This window comes from Haliotis rubra, unplaced genomic scaffold, assembly GCF_003918875.1.
Source record: "Haliotis rubra isolate DU_JTF1 unplaced genomic scaffold, ASM391887v1 Scf202, whole genome shotgun sequence".
Lineage (NCBI taxonomy): Eukaryota > Metazoa > Mollusca > Gastropoda > Lepetellida > Haliotidae > Haliotis > Haliotis rubra.
The window spans coordinates 1,352,610-1,375,359 of record NW_025766026.1 but is presented as its reverse complement, the minus strand read 5'-3'; the positions used below and the strand labels follow the sequence as shown (position 1 = coordinate 1,375,359).

General features: G+C 44.0%; 2 protein-coding genes across 4 annotated transcripts; one reads left to right on the top strand and one right to left on the bottom strand.

Annotated features, from left to right (window-relative positions):
- The first annotated feature begins 1,310 nt into the window (after positions 1 to 1,310).
- Positions 1,311 to 10,392, top strand: LOC124275765 (5'-3' exonuclease PLD3-like). The gene is made up of 11 exons (XM_046711427.1): positions 1,311 to 1,511; positions 2,645 to 2,872; positions 3,882 to 3,982; positions 4,391 to 4,574; positions 5,107 to 5,230; positions 5,621 to 5,751; positions 5,940 to 6,128; positions 6,817 to 6,956; positions 7,995 to 8,163; positions 8,981 to 9,080; positions 9,572 to 10,392. Exons 2-11 carry the CDS (start codon positions 2,660 to 2,662, stop codon positions 9,742 to 9,744), a joined length of 1,524 nt encoding a protein of 507 aa, XP_046567383.1. The 5' UTR covers positions 1,311 to 1,511; positions 2,645 to 2,659; the 3' UTR covers positions 9,745 to 10,392.
- An 8-nt stretch (positions 10,393 to 10,400) lies between these two features.
- On the bottom strand, positions 10,401 to 22,519 carry LOC124275764 (triokinase/FMN cyclase-like). Of its 3 annotated transcripts, none has more exons than XM_046711424.1 (16): positions 22,419 to 22,519; positions 21,409 to 21,715; positions 20,789 to 20,899; positions 20,152 to 20,336; positions 19,673 to 19,751; positions 19,040 to 19,164; positions 18,436 to 18,520; positions 18,061 to 18,150; positions 17,700 to 17,819; positions 16,236 to 16,379; positions 15,267 to 15,401; positions 14,380 to 14,498; positions 12,853 to 12,956; positions 12,596 to 12,629; positions 12,109 to 12,195; positions 10,401 to 10,754 (listed from the first exon to the last, which is right to left on the bottom strand). In XM_046711424.1, exons 2-16 carry the CDS (start codon positions 21,614 to 21,616, stop codon positions 10,608 to 10,610), a joined length of 1,773 nt encoding a protein of 590 aa, XP_046567380.1. In that variant the 5' UTR covers positions 21,617 to 21,715; positions 22,419 to 22,519; the 3' UTR covers positions 10,401 to 10,607. The 3 variants fall into 3 exon arrangements, with proteins under 3 accessions (XP_046567380.1, XP_046567382.1, XP_046567381.1); XM_046711426.1 differs by lacking the exon at positions 17,700 to 17,819 and adding an exon at positions 17,024 to 17,140; XM_046711425.1 differs by having other exon boundaries at positions 21,409 to 21,646; positions 22,419 to 22,505.
- Positions 22,520 to 22,750: the final 231 nt, after the last annotated feature.

The window sequence follows — 22,750 nt, the reverse complement described above, 5'->3', positions numbered from 1 at the left end:
TCAGGCTCTCTGACTTTGTTGACACATGTCATCATATCCAATTGCAAAGATTGATGCTCATGTTGTTGATCACTGGCTCGTCTTTTCCAGACTGGATTATTTACAGACCGCCGCCATATAGCTGGAATATTGCTGAGTGTGGCATAAAACTAAACTCACTCACTCTTTATGGCCTATAAAATAGCCACCCTGTCTCTAATGGACTCATTGAAGACCCGGGTTCCATTCCCCACTTGGGTACAGTGTGTGAAGTCCCTCATTGCTGTAATATTGCTAAAAGCGGTTACAACTAAACTCACCCTGGCAGCTATTGAACCAATAATATAGGGAGCAGATGGCCCGGCCCTGTGACCAGGAGCTCGGTCCACAAAGTGACCTTAGTGTTACGATTGTCGCAAGTCTGTGTATTGGAGTTTGTCTTAGCACTGAGTTCGGTTAGTGAAAAAGGGTTCTGTGTGATTGTGTGTGATTGTGTCCTAAAACGGGATCGTTGCTCATGCTTTTGCTCCCTGGGCCCCGGTCTACAAAGCGATCTTGGAGCTAGGATAATTGTAAGCCTTCGTTAAAGTATGGGAGTTACGGCCACCTTGATGGTACTATCGCTTAGTGGACAGGTCCAGGGCCCCGTTTCACAAAGCTATCGTAGCGCTACGACTGTCTAAATCTATGTTACAGTATACGAGGTATGACAGTCGGAGCGCTACGATAGCTTTGTGAAACGGGGCCCAGGTTTGCCTGGCACAGCCTCGGCTATTCCAAGACCACAGCTATAACTGTGAATGAGTGAATGCTGCACAAAACTGTCCATTCGCCTCTTTCCATTCTTAGAGTAATACACCTGCTTAGAACTGGGCAAAAGGGGCTTGAAATGAGGTCTTGTCGGCTCCCAGTCAGCATACTGACTCTGGGTGGGTATCCATGTTTATCCCCGTATCTTAGTCGACTAACGTAATAAATTAGGCTAATTCAATACAAGCAGACACTCAAAGGCGCACGCACACCTGCATGCACGAAGACCTATAAGTGAAATACATAATCTTGAAGGTGGCGCAAAACACAATTCATCTCGCTCACTTCCTTTATATATACGGGGCGGTGGGTAGTCTAGTGGTTAAAGCGTTGGCTCGTCACGCCGCAGACCCGGGTTTGAATCCCCACATGGGTACATTGAGTGAAGCCCATTTCTGGTGTCCCCCGCCATGATATTGCTGGAATATTGCTAAAAGCGGCGTAAAACCAAACTCAGTCAGTCAGTCCTTTATATACATAATTTGTAATGAATATCAATGCCCAGCGAGTACAAAACACTTGTACATACTTCAGTTGTTTATCCTTGTTTAAGCTCTGTCATACCACGTGTGATAGTTATCGTGTTATCAGCTTCTGTATACCTGTGTTGTTTAGTATCTGAACCACTAAGATAACATCACAGAGATTTTATCAGTGTCAAGTGTTTTAACAGTGTCTTGAGCAGTGGCATGGATGTTGAACTGATCTAGACAGCATTGAAGGTACGTACCACTATAACACATACAGCAGTCTTTTAAAGCGACAGTGTATCTGTGATACGCTTTACACACGTCACATGCAACGATGCAAGATGTAGCACACCTGGTCAAACTCTTCGGCAATTCTAAAGATTAACGTGGTGTCAATCGGTGTGTCTTCGTTGTCAACATAAGTGGTCCACACAAGTGGCTTTACGCTATCAGTATAAGACAAGGGACTGTTCCACAAAGCGAACGTAGCGCTACGACTGGCGTAAGTAGCATGTTAAAGTGTGGGAGCTACGATCATGCTGTCAGTGGAATACTAGGGCCCCGTTCCTCAAAGCGATCATAGCGCTACGACTGCTGTAAGGAGTATGTTAAAGTTTGGGGTCACCTTATCGCTTTGTGGAATGGGGGGCTAGGTGCTTCGTACATTAACTAACGGGATCGGGTGGTCAGGCTCACTGACTTGGTTGACACATGTCATCGTGTCCCATCTGCGTATCAATACTCATGATGTTGATCACTGGATTGTCTGGTCCAGACTCGATTATTTACAGACAACCGTCATATAGATGAAATATGTCGGCGTTAAGCAAAAAAACAAACAGACGAAAACATAACATGTGATGAGATTGAGTAGATATGGGTTTATGACTGCGTGTGTTTGATGTCAAACGCAGCAATCCGCAACATTCCTGTCACATTTCTTTATACGATTGACCCGGGAAGATCCGGGTTAGAATTGGTCTTCAGTAACCCATGTTTGGAGTAAGAGGCGACTAACGGGATCGGGTGGTGAGACTCTCTGACTTGGTTGACACGTTACATTGTATCCCAATTGGGTAGATCGATGCTCATGCTATTGATTCCTGGATTGTCTGGTCCAGACTCGATTATTTACAGACCGCCGCCATGTAGCTAGAGTGAGGCGTAAAACTCAACTCACTCACTCATTCATTACAGGGTTGAGCCTGGACCACTAGCGGTGACCGTTGATGATGTTGGCTGATCATCCTAATGATGATCTTGATGTTTAGCGAGCATTTCCGGTTGACCCAATCTCGCGTCCATACTTGATTGTTTACGGGTCGCGTATAATTTTAGCTATCTGTGGCATAAACCAACATTCACTTATTCACAATGGTCAACAGGTCCATTACTGAGCCATGGGTCGAGAGGAGAGCTACAGCATGGAGGAACGCGCCAACGGTGAGACGCCCACCACAAAGTCGAGACATCAGAAGGAGCGGGACGGCCTGGTGAAGTCCATGACACGGTCACAGAAAGTCGGGCTGTTCCTGACACTGGCCATCATCCTGTGTATTGCTTTAACTGCTGGTCTTCTTGTTCACTTCCTCGTGCCACCCCACCAGGACAACGTGAGTAGGTCCACATAATCCTTGTCCACTTCCTCGTGCCACCCCACCAGGGCAACGTGGGTAGGTCCCGCCAGAATCCTTATCCACTTCCTCGTGCCACCTTACCAGGACAACGTGAGTAGGTCCCACAGAATCCTTGTCCACTTCCTCGTGCCACCCCACCAGGGCAAGGTGAATAGGTTCCACAGAATCCTTGTCCACTTCCTCGTGCCACCCCACCAGGGCAAGGTGAATAGGTCCCACAGAATCCTTGTCCCCTTCCTCGTGCCACCCCACCAGGGCAAGGTGAGTAGGTCCCACAGAATCCTTGTCCCCTTCCTCGTGCCACCCCACCAGGGCAAGGTGAGTAGGTCTCACAGAATCCTTGTCCACTTCCTCGTGCCACCCCACCAGGGCAAGGTGAGTAGGTCTCACAGAATCCTTGTCCACTTCCTCGTGCCACCCCACCAGGACAACGTGAGTAGGTCCCACAGAATCCTTGTCCACTTCCTCGTGCCACCCCACCAGGGCAACGTGAGTAGGTCCCACAGATTCCTTAACCACTTCCCTCGCGCCACCCCACCAGGGTAACATGAGTATGTCCCACAGAATCCTTGTCCACTTCCTCGTGCCACCCCACCAGGGCAAGGTGAGTAGGTCCCACAGAATCCTTGTCCACTTCCTCGTGCCACCCCACCAGGGCAACGGTGAGTAGGTCCCACAGAATCCTTGTCCACTTCCTCGTGCCACCCCACCAGGGCAACCTGGGTAGATCCTACAGAATCCATATACCGCTGTACAGGTGTTAATGTTCTCTGGTCCAATAAGTCATCCGTGATGTTTCTAAATCTCTTTGGTATTTGTGTTTTTACGAATTAGGTACATTTAGTGGGGTATGTGAATTAAAGTATACATACACGTTTGTGTGTGTGCGCGCTGGCGTGATTGCGTATGTGCGTGCGTTTCACTAACACATGTTCTTCCAACCGGAATCTTCACGGCGACCAAATGGATAGTTCTGTCTGTGTAGGATCATCCCGAGTCTGTGCAGGATCTCCACAACGGAAGTAGCCCGACGGCGGAGGTGGTCACTACTACACATCCAGACACGGGATGCAGCGACAGATGTGTGCAAGTACTTCATTCACCCATCTCAGTCTCAACATGTCGAGACAAAACATTCAAATATACCGCCAGGCAAATTAAAGTAGACCCCCATGTTTGATCGTACTGTAAACGAAACGAACATGAACTCGATGGCTATGCTTGTGATGTCATAACTAACAAGGGATTATAATCTGTTTGTGATACAAACGCTTAAACTGGGTAGGCACCATGATTGCTTCTTTTAAGTTATATAATAATGCCTTGTGTGAAGCGAGGAACTATAGAATGTCTGTGACTAGCTAACAGTTTTATTACAAAAGAAGTTCGTTCAAGATGATGACATTTGACAGGAAAGCAAATCCTCCTATAAACTATAATCGTAAAAGAGTGTAATAAGGCATGACGTTAAGAAAACAAATGGAAACATTACAGATTTACGTTGGTAGAGTCCATTCCCGAGAGTCTCCACTACCAAGACGATGAACCGCCACACCCAAGCACGGGTCCGGCCATCTTAGATCTGATACGGAACGCAGAGCAGACGATATCTGTGGCGTCTTTTTATTGGACGTTGCAGATGAATGACACCACACCAACCGACTCAAGCTCCCAACAGGTGAAGGAACAAGGACAGATATATCCCAAAAAGCAAAATGTACCATGCGCCCTGAGGTTCAGTCTTAGAGATACATTTTTCCGTTTTCGCTAGTCCATCATTGTGAATTCTCAAATCAGGGTCACGATTCTCTGGTTCATCTTAGCACTCCGATTGTCGCAAGTCTACGTTAAGCTGTACGAGTTACGATACAGGACCGCCTTGTCAACCACAACCCTGGTTGTTGATCTCGACAAGTATATCATGAACACGACCTACCCATGCATTTGCATAAAGACTGGTTTCATATTATATCTCACCGCCATATTCAGCTATTTTCCAACCTTATCATCTCTGATTGTAATCAATCAATGACTAAAATCCCGTGCTGTCCGGATAGTATTATAACGTCTGGCCACAAGATTCATTCGGGTGCCTCCTAGCATCGGCTGCTTGGGGTCTCTCCCTGATTCCCCTATTGTGGGAATGACTTGTACTGCTCGACACACTCGGGTGTTGGGACTGTCTGAACCCATTGTCTTCATCATTACAGGGACAAGATGTGTTTGACGCCCTGTATGACATTGGAAGTCAAGGTCAAGTGAAAATTCAAATTGTACAGAATCAGCCATCAGCGGTGTTTCCAGATGTCGACACAGTGAAACTTGCTGCGGCAGGTTAGTACAAGCGTAGTTACCAAACGTTGTCTTTCGTCAAGGAGAGAAACAAAACTCTGCGTAAAATTCGGTAAGTCAGTTTGTGAGTTTATGATTGAGTGATTGAGAGTGTTTTAAGCCATTATTCTAGCCACACCAAAAAAGGGCATCATAAACTCTCTTGAAACACTGTACCAGCGAAGTAGTCAATGTTCTGAGAAAACGCTAGAAGACAACACATTTCCCCTTCATATCATCACCTGTAAACCTTCACTCACTCTTGTTGTGAAGAACTTACAGACCCAAGGCTGTCATCCTTATTGGACAAAGAGGGAACCGTCTGTCCTTGTTGTGGAGTACGAGCACATTCTTGAGCTGTTTGTTGTACATGGGGTGGTGTGTGTGTTGAAGGTGCTGATGTGCGGAGCATGAACTTCACGCGGCTGGTTGGGGGCGGTGTACTTCACACCAAGATGTGGCTAGTGGACGGACAACATTTCTACGTCGGCAGCGCCAACATCGACTGGAGATCCTACACCCAGGTATATTCACGAAGATCTCCAGTGTTGATGAGTCATTTTTGTGTAAAGATAGATAATTATTTTTATTCCTGAAAACATTAATTAATTTTTCTTAAAATTGACCTTTGACGATGATGAAACATTATTAGTGCAGCAACTGTTTTAACAAGCTTAGTGTAAAATGATCTGGCATTAATTGTGTGTTGTAGGTGAAAGAGTTGGGAGTGTTGGTGCAAAACTGCAGCTGTCTGGCAGACGACATAGAAAAGATCTTCCAGGTGTATTGGCAGCTGGCCTCAGAGGATGCCAGCGTCCCCGCCTCATGGTCACATGACTTCTCACCTGCCTTCAACAAGGACACGCCATATGTTGCCGACACGGGGACGGTGTATCTCTCGGTCAGTGGTTAGAATGAGGTTTATGCCGCTTTTAGCTCTATTCCAGCGATATGGAGACTGAAGAAACTGGAATCAGAATTTGCAACCACGTGGGGAATCGAAACGGTTCTTCTGTGTGACGGGCTAACGCTTTAACCAGTGCGCCTCTCCAAAACGCCCCTCGGTCAATAGACGTGTGTTGCTTTAAGATATTTGGCCTTAACCCATTCTCTAACTTTGTTCAGTCAAGGAGGGAGCTCACTATCTCCATGTTTCGTATCAGTAACATTCCGCCGTCTGTTGCACAGAGCGTAGTGTTGTTGGAGTGACTGTTAGTGTCTTTGACACCGAACTCGGCTATATTCCAACCGTATAATAGGGGTCTGTAAATAATCGAGACCGGGCCAGTCAATCCAGTGACTGACATAATGAACATCCATGTACGATACGATACGTTACGATGACATGCACCAACCATGTATACGAGCCTCAAAAAATCTTCACAAGGTACTACATGGCTCTGGCCGGCTAATGTAATTCACTATGGTAACAAGAGAAGTTGCATATCGAATAAACTATAATAGAACAGAATATTGATATAATAGTGTAATCAAGTTTGATCAAATGTAGACCTGAAATAGCAAATATATGTCAGTAACAAGATATATTTTGAACAAATTATTTATCACACACAATTTGTCTCCTCCAGAGCTCGCCACCTTCATTTTGCCCTGAAGGTCGAACAGCTGACCTTGACGCCATCCTGGACGTCATCAGCAAGGCCAGGGACTTCATTTACATCGCCGTCATGAATTATATGCCCTTCATACAACTGGATTCATACAGCAGGTGAATGGGCAAGAACATATGATAAGCGGAGGACTGACTGACTGAGTTTGGTTTTACGCCGCTTTTAGCAATATTCCAGCAATATCACGGCGGGGGACACCAGAAATGGGCTTCACTCATTGTACCCATGTGGGGATTCGAACCCGGGTCTTCGGCGTGACGAGCCAAGATAAGCGGAGGAGATCGCGATCATGGTGCCCACAATGGGTATTAAACGTGAACAGTTGCTTGTGGTCTGGCTAATGTTTCATGGTTGTGTCATGTTTAATGCTGAATGATAGGATGATATACACCAATCAAGTCAGTGAGCCTGACCATCCGATCCCTTTAGTTACCTCGTACGACAAGCATGGGTTTGAGAATACCCAGAATTGTCAGCCGCATCTCCACAAGGGATTACATGCTTCTGGCTCGCACATGTAATTCATTATCAGGGTGCCGTTGTACAAAACAACCTTAACGCTAAGACTACCTTAAGTCTATGTTAAGGTATGGGAGTTACGGTCATCTTAGCGCTAAGGTTGTTTTGTACAACGGCACAATGAGCGATTGCCATACGGAAACCGCAAGGGTTTTCAAGAATAGATTCGCCTTTAGGAAATACTGTCACCCTCAATCGCTCAGGCTGATGTCGAAACTAGATTAATCGTCAAAATGTCATGATGCATGACATACGGGACCCCAAAGTTCCTGTCAGGACTGGTCCCGCAAACCAATGCTTGTCGTAAGAGACGACTTGATAAATAATATTAATAATGCTAAGTTTTGCGCCTAGGATCCAACACGATATTGCTCTCTGGCGTTACATTATTACCCTGACGGAATTGTACTTTCAAAGCCGCTAATAAGCGCTTCGTGCGACCGTATAGGTCCGTACATCCGCTTCTCAGGTACCCATTTTGAACAACTGGGTGGACGGAGTGCAATGTGGACGAAGGGCCTTGCCCAGGGACACTACCCAATATGAGACCCAGGTCACAAATTTTGGTGTCTCCACCGGGATTCGAACTCCTTTACTTGGTTCATTGCCCTTTGTAGGTACTGGCCGGTCCTGGATGACGCGCTGAAGACTGCAGCCTACGACCACAACGTCACCGTCAACCTCCTGGTCAGCCGCTGGAACCATTCCCACCCCGACATGTTGCTGTACCTACGCTCCCTAGAGATGTTTGGCAAGTCGGTGTTAACACACGTGGACTTGGAAGTGGTGAGCAGTATATATATGTCTAGCTTTATCACCACCATGATGTCAGTTCACACCTGTATGTCCGGCACGACATTGAGGCAATTATGAGTGATCACCTTTTCAGTTAAACTGGCTGGTAAGGAAGCCTATTAGTGACTCAAAATAACGGTCTGCGTAATCTGATTTCTATGAAGATGTAAGCATCGTCTACGCAGGTTGAATGTGACATTCATACGTTTCCATGGGTTGGTTACTGTCAAAAACACTGGATGTTTTAAGCCGATGCCCTGATCAGCTCTTCTTAGTGAATGGTGGACATAAGGTCTCATTTTCACATCGAATGATAACCAAAAATACCCAGCTTGCTCGAGAAACAATGGTGTATCTCAATATTATTCTAATTGGCGTAAACTTGTGCGAGTTATGCTACTTAGTGCAAAATATTGCAAGTTCATTTAATTTTACGTATTTTGTTATTTAATATTTGTGCGAGAGTGTGTGTTAGCTTCTTTCAGATTTTTTGTTTGTTTGTTTGTTTTTTGTATTATATATGAATACACAATGCCCTTTATGAATTGATCAAATGTAACATGTTATATTTGGGATAACACTTCCTCAGTAAAGTACATATATTCTAGTAGTTGTAGGGTTTGGTTCTGTGTAAGATGTTTGCAAAATAATTTAATTATAATGTAAAAGTTTTCATTTTTCCAGATTATACCTATATCTTTTTCACATATATCAAACCTAAAAGTAGTCGAAGAAATTATACAAGGCCCAGTACTGCCATACGTACACAGTGTTTAATACATGTTTCCAACCTGCTTCCTTCCTGCAGAGAGTATTCGAGTTTCCAGTCAGCCATGATCAGGAACCGGGTCCATACACACGGGTGAACCACAACAAGTATATGGTCACAGACAAACACGCATATATCGGTGAGAACACCAGGCATATACACTCTTAAAGGGGGACTTGAAGACAAGTCACTAAGGAAATAATTCGTAGATTATATAATTAAGAAGAACATAATTAAACCTGGCTATTATGAGGAAAGAATTACTATACATCCAGGCCTGGGTCCCGATCCACAAAGCCTTCGTAGTTCTACGACATTCGTATGCCTATGATACACTATAGAGTTACGTCAGGTCGTAAAGTTACGAACGCTTTGTGGATCGGGACTTATCATTCAGTACAGGGGTAGGGGACGCGTTAAATAGTAAATACAAAGTCTAGATGTAGACTTAAATTGGAACAAGCTTATTGACTCTTCGATGTCGGCACAGATAGATTTCGTTTGAAAATATTATCCATGATAGTAAATCAACTCATATCACCATGGGTTCTGATATCAGTAAAAGTACATTAAACTGTATTTCGATTTCTGCTAACATTTCCGTACTCTTCAAATCATATTTCCTTGCAGGAACCTCTAACTGGTCAGGGAACTACTTTTTGTACACGGCGGGGATAGGTTTCGTTATGGAACAGCCGCAGTCTGATAACGAGACGTTGTCCTTACGTCAACAGCTAGAGAATGTATTCCTCCGCGATTGGAGCTCGAACTATTCACATCCTCTCTCCGACTACACAAACTAGTCCAGACGTACACCGTCTTGGTATCTCGGCGTGAAGACAAGAAATGCAGTTTAGCGCTGAAGTCACAAGGTTTGGAGAGATGTCCGCAGGTTGCGTTAAGTGTTTGAGATCCAGATCAAAACAAAATAATTCTGGATTCCTGAATATTGAGCTGTGAAACTGCTGGGGTATTGAACACTTCATCAAACAACACCAAAGGCAGCAGCAGCAACAACAACGACACTCAACCACGGACAGTAGAATGTAAATATGATTGAACAGTTATACAGGTTTTAATACCCAACCATTACTAATACTTTATCGACCATTATTCCTGGTGTATCCCATGTAGCATGTGTCGTGAGGACTATCCCGGTGTTGTTATGGAAGATAAACCGTTGCACACCCGCCAACCATAATATTGCGTATGTTTGTGGATTGCAACGACGTGTTCTCTAGATGATCATCTCTTGATCATTTACGTTTGGCAAAGAATTAATAAGAAACAAGTTGAGACTTGTTGAAAACACTCTTTTCAGTGGATTTCTGCTGGGAACGATTACCCTGAAAATTGTTATTTCAGACGATTTACCTTGGGCTAGTGACTAGCGGTGTCTCATTGTACAGATAAATGCATTGGACAGTATATGAGTAAATAAGTAACCAAAATGAACGCGTCACAATCATAATTTACCCAGTAACACGGAATAATTATCACAGACAGGTCACACTGCAAGACTTCGCTGCGTCCAATGTCAAGATGTCCATCGAAACGATCTTCTGTATTGGAGAACTCTGGACTCCATGAGAGGAAATGTACAGTGGCGACACTAACATTCTTTTGTGAATCTGTTATAGTTAAGCCATATATTCATGGCTGCTCCTTACAATTTCTCCAGTATGGCCCTGAGCCAAATTGCCACCCCCGTAGCCCCGGGGTCCGGCTGGGTAAGACGGTCAGGGTTAACGTAGCTGGCCCGTCCAGCGTATGCCCTCATTGTCGCTGTCGCCTCTGCTGTCTTCTCTGCTGCCTGCAACAGACCATTGATAAATATCTTCTACAGTAATCTAAGGAACAGAATCATAAGACAGGACAGCATAAAAATGCACGAAAACATATTCGTAATCTACCCGTGAAGATCCGGGTTAGAATTGGTTTTCAGTAACCCATGCTTGTTTTAAGAGGCGACTAACGGGATTGGGTGGCCAGGCTCGCTTACTTGGTTGACACATGTCATCGTATCCCAATTGTGTACAATGATGCTCATGCTGTTGATCACTGGATTGCCTGTCCAGACTCACTTATTTACAGACCGCCGCCACATAGCTGGAATATTGCTGAGTGCGGCGTTTAACAACTAACAAACCACCAAATTAGTTATCCTACATATAAATGGCTTTGTGGATCTCGTGAGTATATATCTAAAAAATCGACACATCTCGATCTGTGGATGTTCTTCTGACGCAGCCGAGAACGGGAGCCGCTGTAGACAAAGTTTTCGCTCCAACAGTTCCAACTCTGTGGTTCAGGGCAATCCCCTCACAGACAGCTTTCAACTCAGCAATAAAACCTCATCTTTCAAAACTATCTTATTCCAGAGTAATATTGGTTACGGTATACTACAAGTCTGGGGCCCGATCCACAAAGCGTTCGTAGCGCTACGACATTCGTAAGCCTATGATCAACTATAGAGTTACGACAGGTCGTAACGTTACGCACGTTTTGTGGATCGGAACCCTGATGTCTGATATGCGAGATCACAGCGATCCATGGTCACCAACTAACAGCAAACCTGTTCTGTACATCATATCTTCAGTGTGCATGCTGTTAGATATTGTTTATGTGTTAATGGTGGATAATAGGCGCTATATGATAAATGTATTGTGTTTGTTGTTTGTTATATCGTTATAATCAGTAGTATAAGTAGTAGTATCAACAGCAGTAGTTGTAGTTGGAGCTGTAGCTGTAGTAGTAGAATGAATGGAGTATTGATTCAGAAATGTATAATATGTATTTCTAGATAGTTGTAACTAGTGCTTACATCTATGTAGTTCCTTATGCTAGGGACTCCTGGTATCTATGAAATATAACGTTACATTGTTAGAATCAATATACAAACACCGTTGTGTCGAAGTTGAAGGGCCCGACGTAAATACTTCGAGTTAACAGAGACTCAACCGAAAAATTACGAATGAGGAAGGAATATGTAGGGACCTATAGTTGTTTATAGTTGTTATTTGGGGACAGTCGTACGTTCCACACAACCGTATCTGGAGCCTTCAGTCTTATTTGACTGAAACTGAACCTTGAAAAGTGTAAAAAGACATGACATTGTCAAGAATGCTACATTTCCCCATGTAGATACATGCTACCCTGTGACGTACCTGAACCGCCTCCGTGAAGGCTTGGATGGGCGTTGTTTCTGACAGTCTAGATAACAGCACATCCCTCGCAGCACACAGGGGGTCCAGCTGTGGAGAGACGAGTCACGGTCATCACTTCTACATGTCATCACAAGTTATTTGACTTGAGGCTGTTGGGTTGAGCACAGATAGGCTTACGTCCCCTCTCGTTTTGATAAACTATTTTATTCTGCGATACAGATGGTGGTTGTATCACTGTCAGAATACACAAGAAGTCTCGCATACTAAATGAATTTCATCCTTCGAGGTATGAAATGGTGGTATAAGAAATTTGGAATTGATATATACTTTGTTTGAATTTATTATGATATGCTCTGATGTTCATACAGTTTGGCTCTAAGTGGTTCCTACTCCAAGGAATAGTGATATCCTTAACAAATATGGAACACTGTGAACGATCGAAGATGTATAGCAGAGTTTCGCTTAAGAAGTCTGTGTCACTACTCACCATCGTCCTGTCTCCGGGCTCAGCGCCTCCATATCTACAATATACGCCATTTAGCATTCAGTTACATACCCCATTGCTATATTGTACATCTTTTAGCATTTAGCTATATACACTATATCTGCAAAGTACATCATTTAGCATATAGTTATATACACTATATCAGCAGACAGAGACGTTATGTAAGAAGCAACAAGACTTTGGTAAGAAGATAAAAAAAGTACAGAGGTTATGATCGAATGTCAAACCAATGGGCTCACCTTCTGACGGCGTCTATCCCCTGTGACAGGGCGTCGCGCCATGCCGTTACCGTCACGGAGTCCTTCAGACAGCTGGATGCTGACGTCAGCAGTAGGCTGTGCAGCTGGGGAAGAGTGTCACAGAGTGTATCATTGGACGAGTGAGGTGGTTGGCTTTAACGCTGTGAGTGAGTGAGTTTAGTTTTACGCCGCATTTAGCAATATTCCTGCTATATCACAGCGGGGGACACCAGAAATGGGCTTCACCTATCGTACCCATGTGGGTAATCGAAACCGGGTTTTCGGCGTGACGAGCGAGCGCTTTAACCACGAGGCTACCCGAACACCCCTATGAGCATTACTCTGCTTACGTCACGTGTCTGGTTAAAGTTGAATGAGAACAGTAAGGGATGGAGGTATGAGAACTATTACACTTTGGTTAACCACATTTGAACAGTAAGGACTGACAAACCAAATCTTTAATCAGGATTCAGGATTCGAACCCACGATTACGAGAGTATGACAGTGGAGCCTCAGACAATATGCCATCCATATCACGTACATCATGAACATGTCAGTCTGTCATTCGTGCGATCTCTTAGTCTAGTTTGAAATATATTATTCTATAACGTTTTCCTTCCAGTAAAGTACTGCAAGTGCTGCAAGTGCACTTCGACCTTCCAGTAAAGTGCTGCAAGTGCACTTCGACCTTCCAGTAAAGTATTGCAAGAGCACTTCGACCTTCCAGTAAAGTATTGCAAGAGCACTTCGACCTTCCAGTAAAGTACTGCAAGTGCACTTCGACCTTGAAAATACGAATAGATTCCATAAAGACGTTCATTAGGCTCTGCCAGATCTTCGTATAGTGAAGGATCGTCTGTACAGACGTCCCGTGCTGTTAAAGGTATGAGGGGCGGTGGGGTAGCCTAGTGGTTAAAGTGTTGGCTCGTCACGCCGAAGACCCGGGTTCGAATCCCCACATGGGTACAATGTGTGAAGCCCATTTCTGGTGTCCCCCGCCGTGATATTGCTGGAATATTGCTAAAACCAAACTCAGTCAGTCAGTGTTAAAGGTATGAATCACGTCGTGCAGTATTTGCAATGACAATTGAGGTTCATTTGTGTCAGAAATATTTAAGCTGTAACTATGCACGTCTTGGTTAGAAAACAAGTGGTTGATAGCATAAGCAACGATCCGCGTCACGACGACGCACAACCAACAGCAGTGAAACCTGGCTCAAGGCCGGTATAGGCTACTGTGATCTGTACGTCCTGCACCCATTATGGCGATGGCCAAAATGATGTCCGATGCAATTCCCCATTTCGCGTGTATCATATATTCCAGTGGGTTTTTTTCAGGTGAACTGTAGGCTGTGCCACGGGAAGCACGTATTGAGCAAGGTAGGCTCTCATCTTTGCGAGCACCTGGCTTCGTCACTCTTCCCATTTCATGGCAATTATAGGAATCAGTTTGGTATGGAAAGGGTTTTGTCGCTACATTTTCGATTAGAATGGTGCATTTGTAATCATCAATAGTAAAGAACTCACTGCTCCGGACGCGCCCCCCATCTGGTTTTCAGCCGTGGAGGCCAGGGCTTGCACCAGGGAACATGGCTGATCAACAGGCAAACCGGGCTTGTCTTTGTTACCAAGCTGCTTTAAAATGGCTAAAATAAAAGAAACAGTACAAATTGAAAAAGCTCATACTTTGCCTAAATACCTACGTTACACAATAGGTGGAAAAAATCAGCGTGGAAACATTAGCCTGTTGAATGTTTTTTAATGCATGACAACTTACCTACATACAAAAGAATTTGAATGATGCCTGGACTGCCAACATGGCTTGGCTAAGTCCTCCTTTAAGGGATAAATACTTCAGGGCTACTATACTATTCACACTTTGCTAAGGATCAAGTCATTGATTCAACAGAAACCTATGATGTGGGGTCTAATTTGGTTTAAATATCTAAGCTATTGTAAGCATGGGTCCTAGGTTTCAGTATGCCACTGCATCTTGTGGATCCAAATACCTACTATTGACAGGTGTTGTGTACTTGTCAAGGACTTGTTCCATGATTTGCAAAATGGTTTATTGGTGGCATGAAAACCATTTTTTATGGTTACTCATGTATCAAGTTCATAAGGTTAGATTAAAGTGGCTGTTTGCCTAAAGAAGGGTTACCATATTATTATTTATCCAGTTTAAATGAAATTATACAATTTCAAATTATTAATCTACGTTTAAGTAAAGTTGGGAATTTTTGTGATCCTAAGCAAAGTGTGAGTAGTATATATCAGCAGCTGCGGAACGGTCCTTACCCTGTCTAAAACGACACAGGTTTATCCTTGTCGTAAATTCAGGCGACCAAAATAACTTAGCTAATATTCCTTTTTATTCATTATTTTAAATATTTTGTGGTTTTCCAGACACTCACCCCTAGCTCCTCGTGCCAATGTACTGCCCGTGTCCCCATCTCCCCCCGTTGTGTCCAGTTGGTTCAGTCGAGCCTCGTTCTGCATAAGTTTCTCGGACACGTGCGCGATGATCTCGTACAGTTTGTCTGCATAATCTGAAATGGGTGAAAGTGACAAGGGTTGAACACACGTGAATACAAAACAATGCGTGAGTGAGCGAGTGAAGTCATATCGGCAGTATTTCTGAAAACTATTTATTCATAAAAGTTAACTTAGACTATTTTAAAACAACTAGACTCGCACAGCTTTACACTTAAATTTACAGTGAAACCATAAACAGGTATTACTATACACAGCAATACAACATAAAACAGGCCACATATTGCTAGAAACTGAGGGCACATCACCACACTGGAGACCATTGGGACTTATGTGCTTTTGCTACCTGCATGGACTTTATCATCCCTGCAGATGTCAGCAATTATTGACAAATATTGGACCGGACGATCAAGTGATCAACATCATGAGCATCGATCTAGGCAAATTGGGATACGATGACATGTGTCAACCAAGTCAGCGAGCCTGACCACCCGATCCCGTTAGTCGCCTCTTACGTACAACAAGCATTGCTGAAGACCAATTCTAACCCAGATCTTCACTGGTTATAGTGTTAGGACCTATATATGTTAGGCCTAGATTTTCGAAGCTCTCTTAGCGCTAAGATAGTCGCAAGTTAATGTTAATGTATGGCACTTACGACTATCTTAGCGCTAAGAGAGCTTCGAAAATCTATATCCTGGTTTACAATGACGACGAAATTTTAGGGAAAAAGGACACAATTATGTCCACAAATGACTGAACTGTAATGTTTCACGAGCACTTGTAAAGGGACCCAACTCTTCACTTATTTCAGCATCACATTTAAGATTTATGAAAAGTCGGTACCAACATAATATTTACAATTCTTCGATTATCATACTATGGCGTACCTGATCCCACCTCCGCCCCGCCCACTAAGGTCGTACTGGGCGTGTCCTCAATATAATCCAGCACTAAACGGGGCGGGGTCTGTCTGTCAGTCACCCCACGTGGTAGAAGTGGGCGTGGCCAATGTGGGGAGTCTGTTGGAAAATCTGCACCAGAAAATGTGATACCATTGGTAAGGTTACAATCAGATACATGAGTAATACAATAATGCAACATACAGTTCACATATATATAGTTCATCAGGGATACTGGTAACTAACCAGGAACTCATAATTAAAACACAAAACTCACAAAACACTAAAAGCGTTCCAATTCCGATTTCAAAGTACTAGTCACGTCGTCATATGAGCGAAATATTCTCAAGCACGACGTTAAAACCAATTTCACCTCACCTCACTTCAAAGTACTAGTATACAAGGTTTCTTTTTAACATACATGTATGTCATTAAGTGAACAGTGCAGGTAGTTTTACAAAGATTATATATCGTGCTGCTACAAATGCTTGAAATGAAACCTAACAGTTGCCATGCCATCATGATGCATTTCATTCACAGTTACCCCGTGTAATATATTTTTGCACTATTTTGATATATTATTTGAACCTCACCACCAATGCTGCTTGTCGGAAGCGACACGTCGTGAAATTTCTACTCTAATTCAACCCTTCCTTATTTTCGCTCATTGCAATTTAAACAGTGTTCAACACGAAGTTGTTGAGGTGATTGGGACGAAGACGTTTATCATAATAGATTGGTTATATAAAGCATAATAATACGCTGCATTAGCTTACCGAGAGCCTGGGTTAGTGTTATGTCCAAGCGAAGCAGGGTGATGGAGATCCCAGCCATCTCCAGGGAGGTTTTAAAGGGGCTGTTGTACGCGCGATCCACGTGCATACCCAGGCTATCTACAACACCAGACATGCACTAGTGTCTTCTTGCATGCACGCACCTATCATGCCCAGAGAACATAAGCCTCTGTTTCGTACAGAAAGCAGTTTCACAAAGCGACCTTTGCGCTAAAATGATCGTAACTCACAAACTGTAGCGCAAATAGGGTTGCGCAACACTCGCAAAACTGGTCATTTTCTCTTTGTTGCGCAACCCTATTTGCGCTGCAGTTTGCCTGTGCTCTAACATAGACCAGTTGTCGGTCATATCTTTGTTGTGCTCTCGCCACACAAAAACACCTTATACGAAACCGAGGCTGCTTCTGTTCTGACATGGCGGAGTGAAGAGGGGTGGAACTGGTGTTATTTTACTCACTGCAGTGTGTTTCATGCCGCAGCCAGCAATATAGTCCATTCCCGAAAAAGGATACCGCCGCCATATTGCTAAAAGTTGCATAATACATTCACTGACCGAGAAAGGCGGGTTTAAGGCAATAGTGGTTGCCTGGAATACAGGAATACTGTATTGTGTAGGTGACATGCTGGTGTCATGCTGGTGTCATGCGATCGAGCTCACCCAGACACTGAGTGAGAGTGTCACTCAGAAGCAGCAGCAGCATGATGGAAAATCCCGCCATCTCCATGGACGTCATGAAACGCTGGCAGTAACATCGTTCAACCAACACACCGATGTGTTCTGCAATATGTCTATCAGGTAGATGTTCATTCATAAAAATATTGTTTTAATGTCCCATATCTTATACATGACTAAGCCAATCACTGCATTGTGGTGGACGTCTTCTGCTACGTCACATACATATCGGTTAAACTGAAAATCAACACCTGAGTTCATCCTCCTCAAAACAAGTTAAGGACCATCCACTTCTTTCATATTACTAAAGTTTTTTTCAGTAGTATGTACAAATAATGTGCCTCACCAAGGTACAAAATTGCTTCTCCTACGACTATGTTCATTTCCATGACGGTGGTGGCGCCGAGGTTGTTGACGAAGACAGCAACATGGTCACCTGTGAGCAGGATACAATAATTATTTATTTACACTGTATACCTAAAAGACGTGAACGGCTATCTTGTTGAGGATTCTCATTAGCATCATGGTATGTTTTATCTACAAAGATAATGATATATTCAGACGTTCTAAGATGAATGGTCCGCATTTCTTTGCCCTCATGTGTAGAAGCTGCAAAGCGTTGTATTCTAATTACAGTAATGTACGAGTTTTAATTGTGGTAATTGAAGAAGTATTGATGTCATCCTGTACCGGATGGGAAATAGGTCGGCGTGACCCTCACCTTTGGTGACCTTGAGGTGTGTGGGGTTGTCCGGGTTTGTGATGTGGTCTATCATGATCGTCACTGCTTCCCTAGCACTGGTCATCTACCAACAGGAACCTCATTTAGTCACAGTGAGTGAATGATGTTTTACGGCACACACAGCAATGTCCCAGTAAGGCAAATTGGCGTATGATGGTCGTGCGTGAGTAAGTGTGTTGCAGATTGTACAGGTTTTCACGACGGTTCTATAGTGCTGGCCTACTGCGATAACATTCCGCAGTTTAACATTGATAGCCTACTCAGACACAGCATGCTACCTCCGAGCCGACCAGTTCTTGTTTTACCATCTAAACGCCAAGCGCGGGGTAACAATAAGTACCATATTTTAAAGGTATCGTTATGACTCTGCCGGGGATCGAACAACGACCTTTGCTCTCTGAGCAGGCGCTGTATCCACTATGCCAAGGAGTTGGCATATCAAGTTGGCAGTTGATGATTATGATAATTGCACAGACATCTTAGTTTGACATCAGATTGTTGAGAGTATAAAGTTTGATGGATTCTCATGTTGCCAAACTGTGTATATATATACAGTTGCCAAGTGTAGCAAAAGCCCACAGACCTTCATGCGCTTGACGCCCGCCTCCCCGTGTGCCCCCAGACCCAACTCCATCTCATCATCCCCGAGGCTGAACGTGGGTCCAGATCCTGGCGCGGAACACGCACTCCAGCTCAAGCCGATAGTCCCTGAAGTTATTTTCATCATATCACGGAAAACCAGATTAATGTAGGGGGGATGCCCAAGGATTCGCATATCTCTTAAGTTTATTCCTTTCTGGGAGGCCAAACTCCATAATCACCAGAAATCTTGGACTTGAACCAGCGATCTTAGAGCCAAAACGGTTGTACCTCCCTTACTTTAGGACGGCCGTAGCGTCAGTCGTAACTCTGAGATCACTTATAGGCCGCGGTGACAACTTTGCACGTTACCGAAATGTTGGGCATAAAATACCGGGCAAAAGTTATCCGTCCATGTTTAGATGAAGCAAACAGCAGATGGTGATTCAATGTTGATACATTGATACGGTTATCTTGACAAACATTATATCACTGTGTATGTCATAAAAGGTCAGCTTAATAATATTTGTCAGCTTTAGGTCACATCCAAGTTTCTTTCTTTCGCCCGGTAGTTTATTCCGCTGTGAAACCCTATTCTGAAATGGTCAACACAGGGATGCCACCCCTCTCCACCTACCCATCTGTTTGGTGGCAGCAGTGGTAATCTCAACTATATCCTCCAGACTCCGACCCATCTCGGCCAAAGCTCCAGCAATCTAGCAAACGGTGAACGAATTATGTACAGGAACCAGCAGTTGGTGGCTGGGTTTTAACGCGGATACTTAGACCACTGACCTCGTTATAGTGATTGAGTTTAGTTTTACGCCGCTTTTAGCAATGTCCCAGCAATATCACGACGGGGGACACCAGAAATGGACTTCAAACATTGTACCCATGTGGGGAATCGAACCCGGGTATTCGGCGTGATGAGCGAATGCTTTAACCTCTAGGCCCCATCTCAACATAGAGACTTCGTTTTCCTGAGAACATTAACTGTAGAAACAAAAACTCTTTATTTCCATTCAAAACAGTTTTCTTATGTAAGCAAATGCCATGTATAGTGACCTCGAATATTTTGACGTTGGTCAGAATGTTAAAATCAAAACGTTACATTACTTTATTTGTAACGATGTATCCGACAAGTCCTCTCCTGCCCGCGGTACGGTCGTTTGTCGTCACGGCGCAGTCCTCGCCCACAACTATCATAGCGATTTTGATCCCTTCTTGTCGAGCCTTCTCGTAGGCCAGTCCGAAGTTGAGCCGGTCTCCAGTGTAGTTGGCGACGGACAACAGACACCCGCCTGTACAGACACAGTCACAACACACGGGGAATGTGAGTTATCTTGTGGTAGGAAATTCTTTAATACTTACACCAGTCCTTATTTCCTGCTAAAACCACTGATTCTTCTGTATAATTGTCAGGACAAGGCGAATTAGTTGTTGACTGTTGGAACAAAGATCCACGTTACTACTAAGACACGCGGTCAGCCAGGGCCCAACTTGCACAAATCAATCTTATATTACCGTCCCTGAGAGAAAGGCGTTTGATCCCGATCTCCAAACACGACTGTAAGTGATGACTATAGTCTGTCTTCCATGAATTTTCAGAGGTGGAAACAAACACAGTAAAGAGACAAGGCCTAGGTAAATATTCAATTTTCCTCTTTGGGTAGTTTTGTTTTCTAAAGAATTAACTCTTACAACAACGACTCTCGAGTAATTATAAAGGTCAAACATAGAGCGCCACACCTACCCTTGTTCCGTTTGGCCACAGCTCTGATTGCCGGAAGGATTTCCTGGGGTGGGGGAGAGGCGAACACCGACCCTGCCACACACGCCGTCAGGTAACCCCGCCCAACATACCCTTGTACACAGAAAACAATCAAAATAATTGTATCATCTTCATTTGGAATGATTAAGACGCGTAAGTTACATTATTACCTGGTCCAGGGCACCGTACGATAACTGCATTATGTGTTATTTCTTGTCATGTTTCTTTCAAAAATGTTATAGCAAAATGTATATGATGTATAATGAACTTAAAAAGTTAACACACATTGTTTCATATGACTTAGAATTGGCCTCTTCAAATCCATGCTTGTCGTAAGAGGCAACTAACGGGATCGGGTAGTCAGGCTCGCTGACTAGGTTGACACATGACATCATATCTCAATTGCGTAGATCGATGTTCATGGTGGTAATCACTGGATTGTCTGGTCCAGAGTCGATTTTTTACAGCCCTCCGCCATATAGTTGGAATATTGCTGAGTGCGTTGTTCAACAAGAAACAAACAAACATATTGCAAGATACAGCCTTTCAATTGCTGGTGTTCCTTAACTTGATTTGAGTAGCATACTTCCGTTTGTTTTTACCTGCCTGTGCTGGCTCGTGCCCAGACCCTCCCCCACACAACACAGCCACCTTGCCGGACTTCACGTAGTCTTCGACGTCGGCCCGGATTACGATACGATGACCGTGTAATAGACGCACCCCCGGGTTGAGGGCCACGTAGCCCTCTAGCATGTCGTCCACGCATCGCTCCACGGAGTTGATCAGCTTCTTGCTGCCCTGTCCGCTCATTCTGTAGTTTGTTGTTTGCGTTAGTCCTGGCTGGATGAGTGAGTGAGTTTGAGTTTGTTATAATTGTAACGTCGCTTTTTGAACAGTTGACCACTGGTGCTGAAAACATAATCGGAACGAATATGGGGTTTTGAATATGGAGAGAGAGAGAGAGAGAGAGAGAGAGAGAGAGAGAGAGAGAGAGAGAGAGAGAGAGAGAGAGAGAGAGAGAGAGAGAGAGAGAGAGAGAGAGAGAGAGAGAGAGAGAGAGAGAGAGAGAGAGAGAGAGAGAGAGAGAGAGAGAGAGAGAGAGAGAGAGTATGTGGGGCGCAATTCGGGCAAATATGGATTTATTACAGATTTGTATTTACTACCACCTTGTTATTATAAAAAGATACGATTATACAGAACAGTGGCATATAAAAGCGAACAGGACCCCGTTTCACAAAGCTATCGTAGCTCTACGACTGTCGTACCTCCTATACTGTAACATGCGCTACGATAGCTTTGTGAAACGGGGCCCAAGTGCGATAATGACGCGTAAACGAACTTTATATGAATTGACATCGATATTTGTGTGTCACCGATCAAACACGTGCACGATAGATGACAGGACTAGATAAATGTAGTGAGTTGTCTCTGTAAGTTCTACACAGATTAAATTACAGACTAAGCCATTGTTCAGTGCGTCATCTCTATCAGATTACATTAGCTCCAGTCTTAACAGCAAACAGGCAAACGTTGGGTTATACTGCCACATGCATTGGAGCTCAGATTGTAAAAAAGAATGTCATACAGCATAATATCGATAATGGCAACTCACTCTGTCATCAGATGTCTGTACCCTGTCACACTGCACTGTACCCTAGCAGCCTAGTATCTGCCCCCTGTACCGCCCAGTCTCAGTTCGTGTCAGGGTCAAGGTCAGCGAGAGAAACGAGGCCATATTAGTCGCCTGGCCTAGTTTGTTGTGTATCTTAAAGGTTGTGTATGATAACGTAGACATTCGTTGTCATGCCCTAGACAGTGTCACCCCTTAGTATACATAACGTAAAGGTAGACACGATGCGGTGTTGAGGAAAAGTGTTTCAAAGAGTTCTTTTAGGTCCATTGCTTAGAAGTATGTGCGTGTGTGCAAGTCTTTTTTCCATTCTG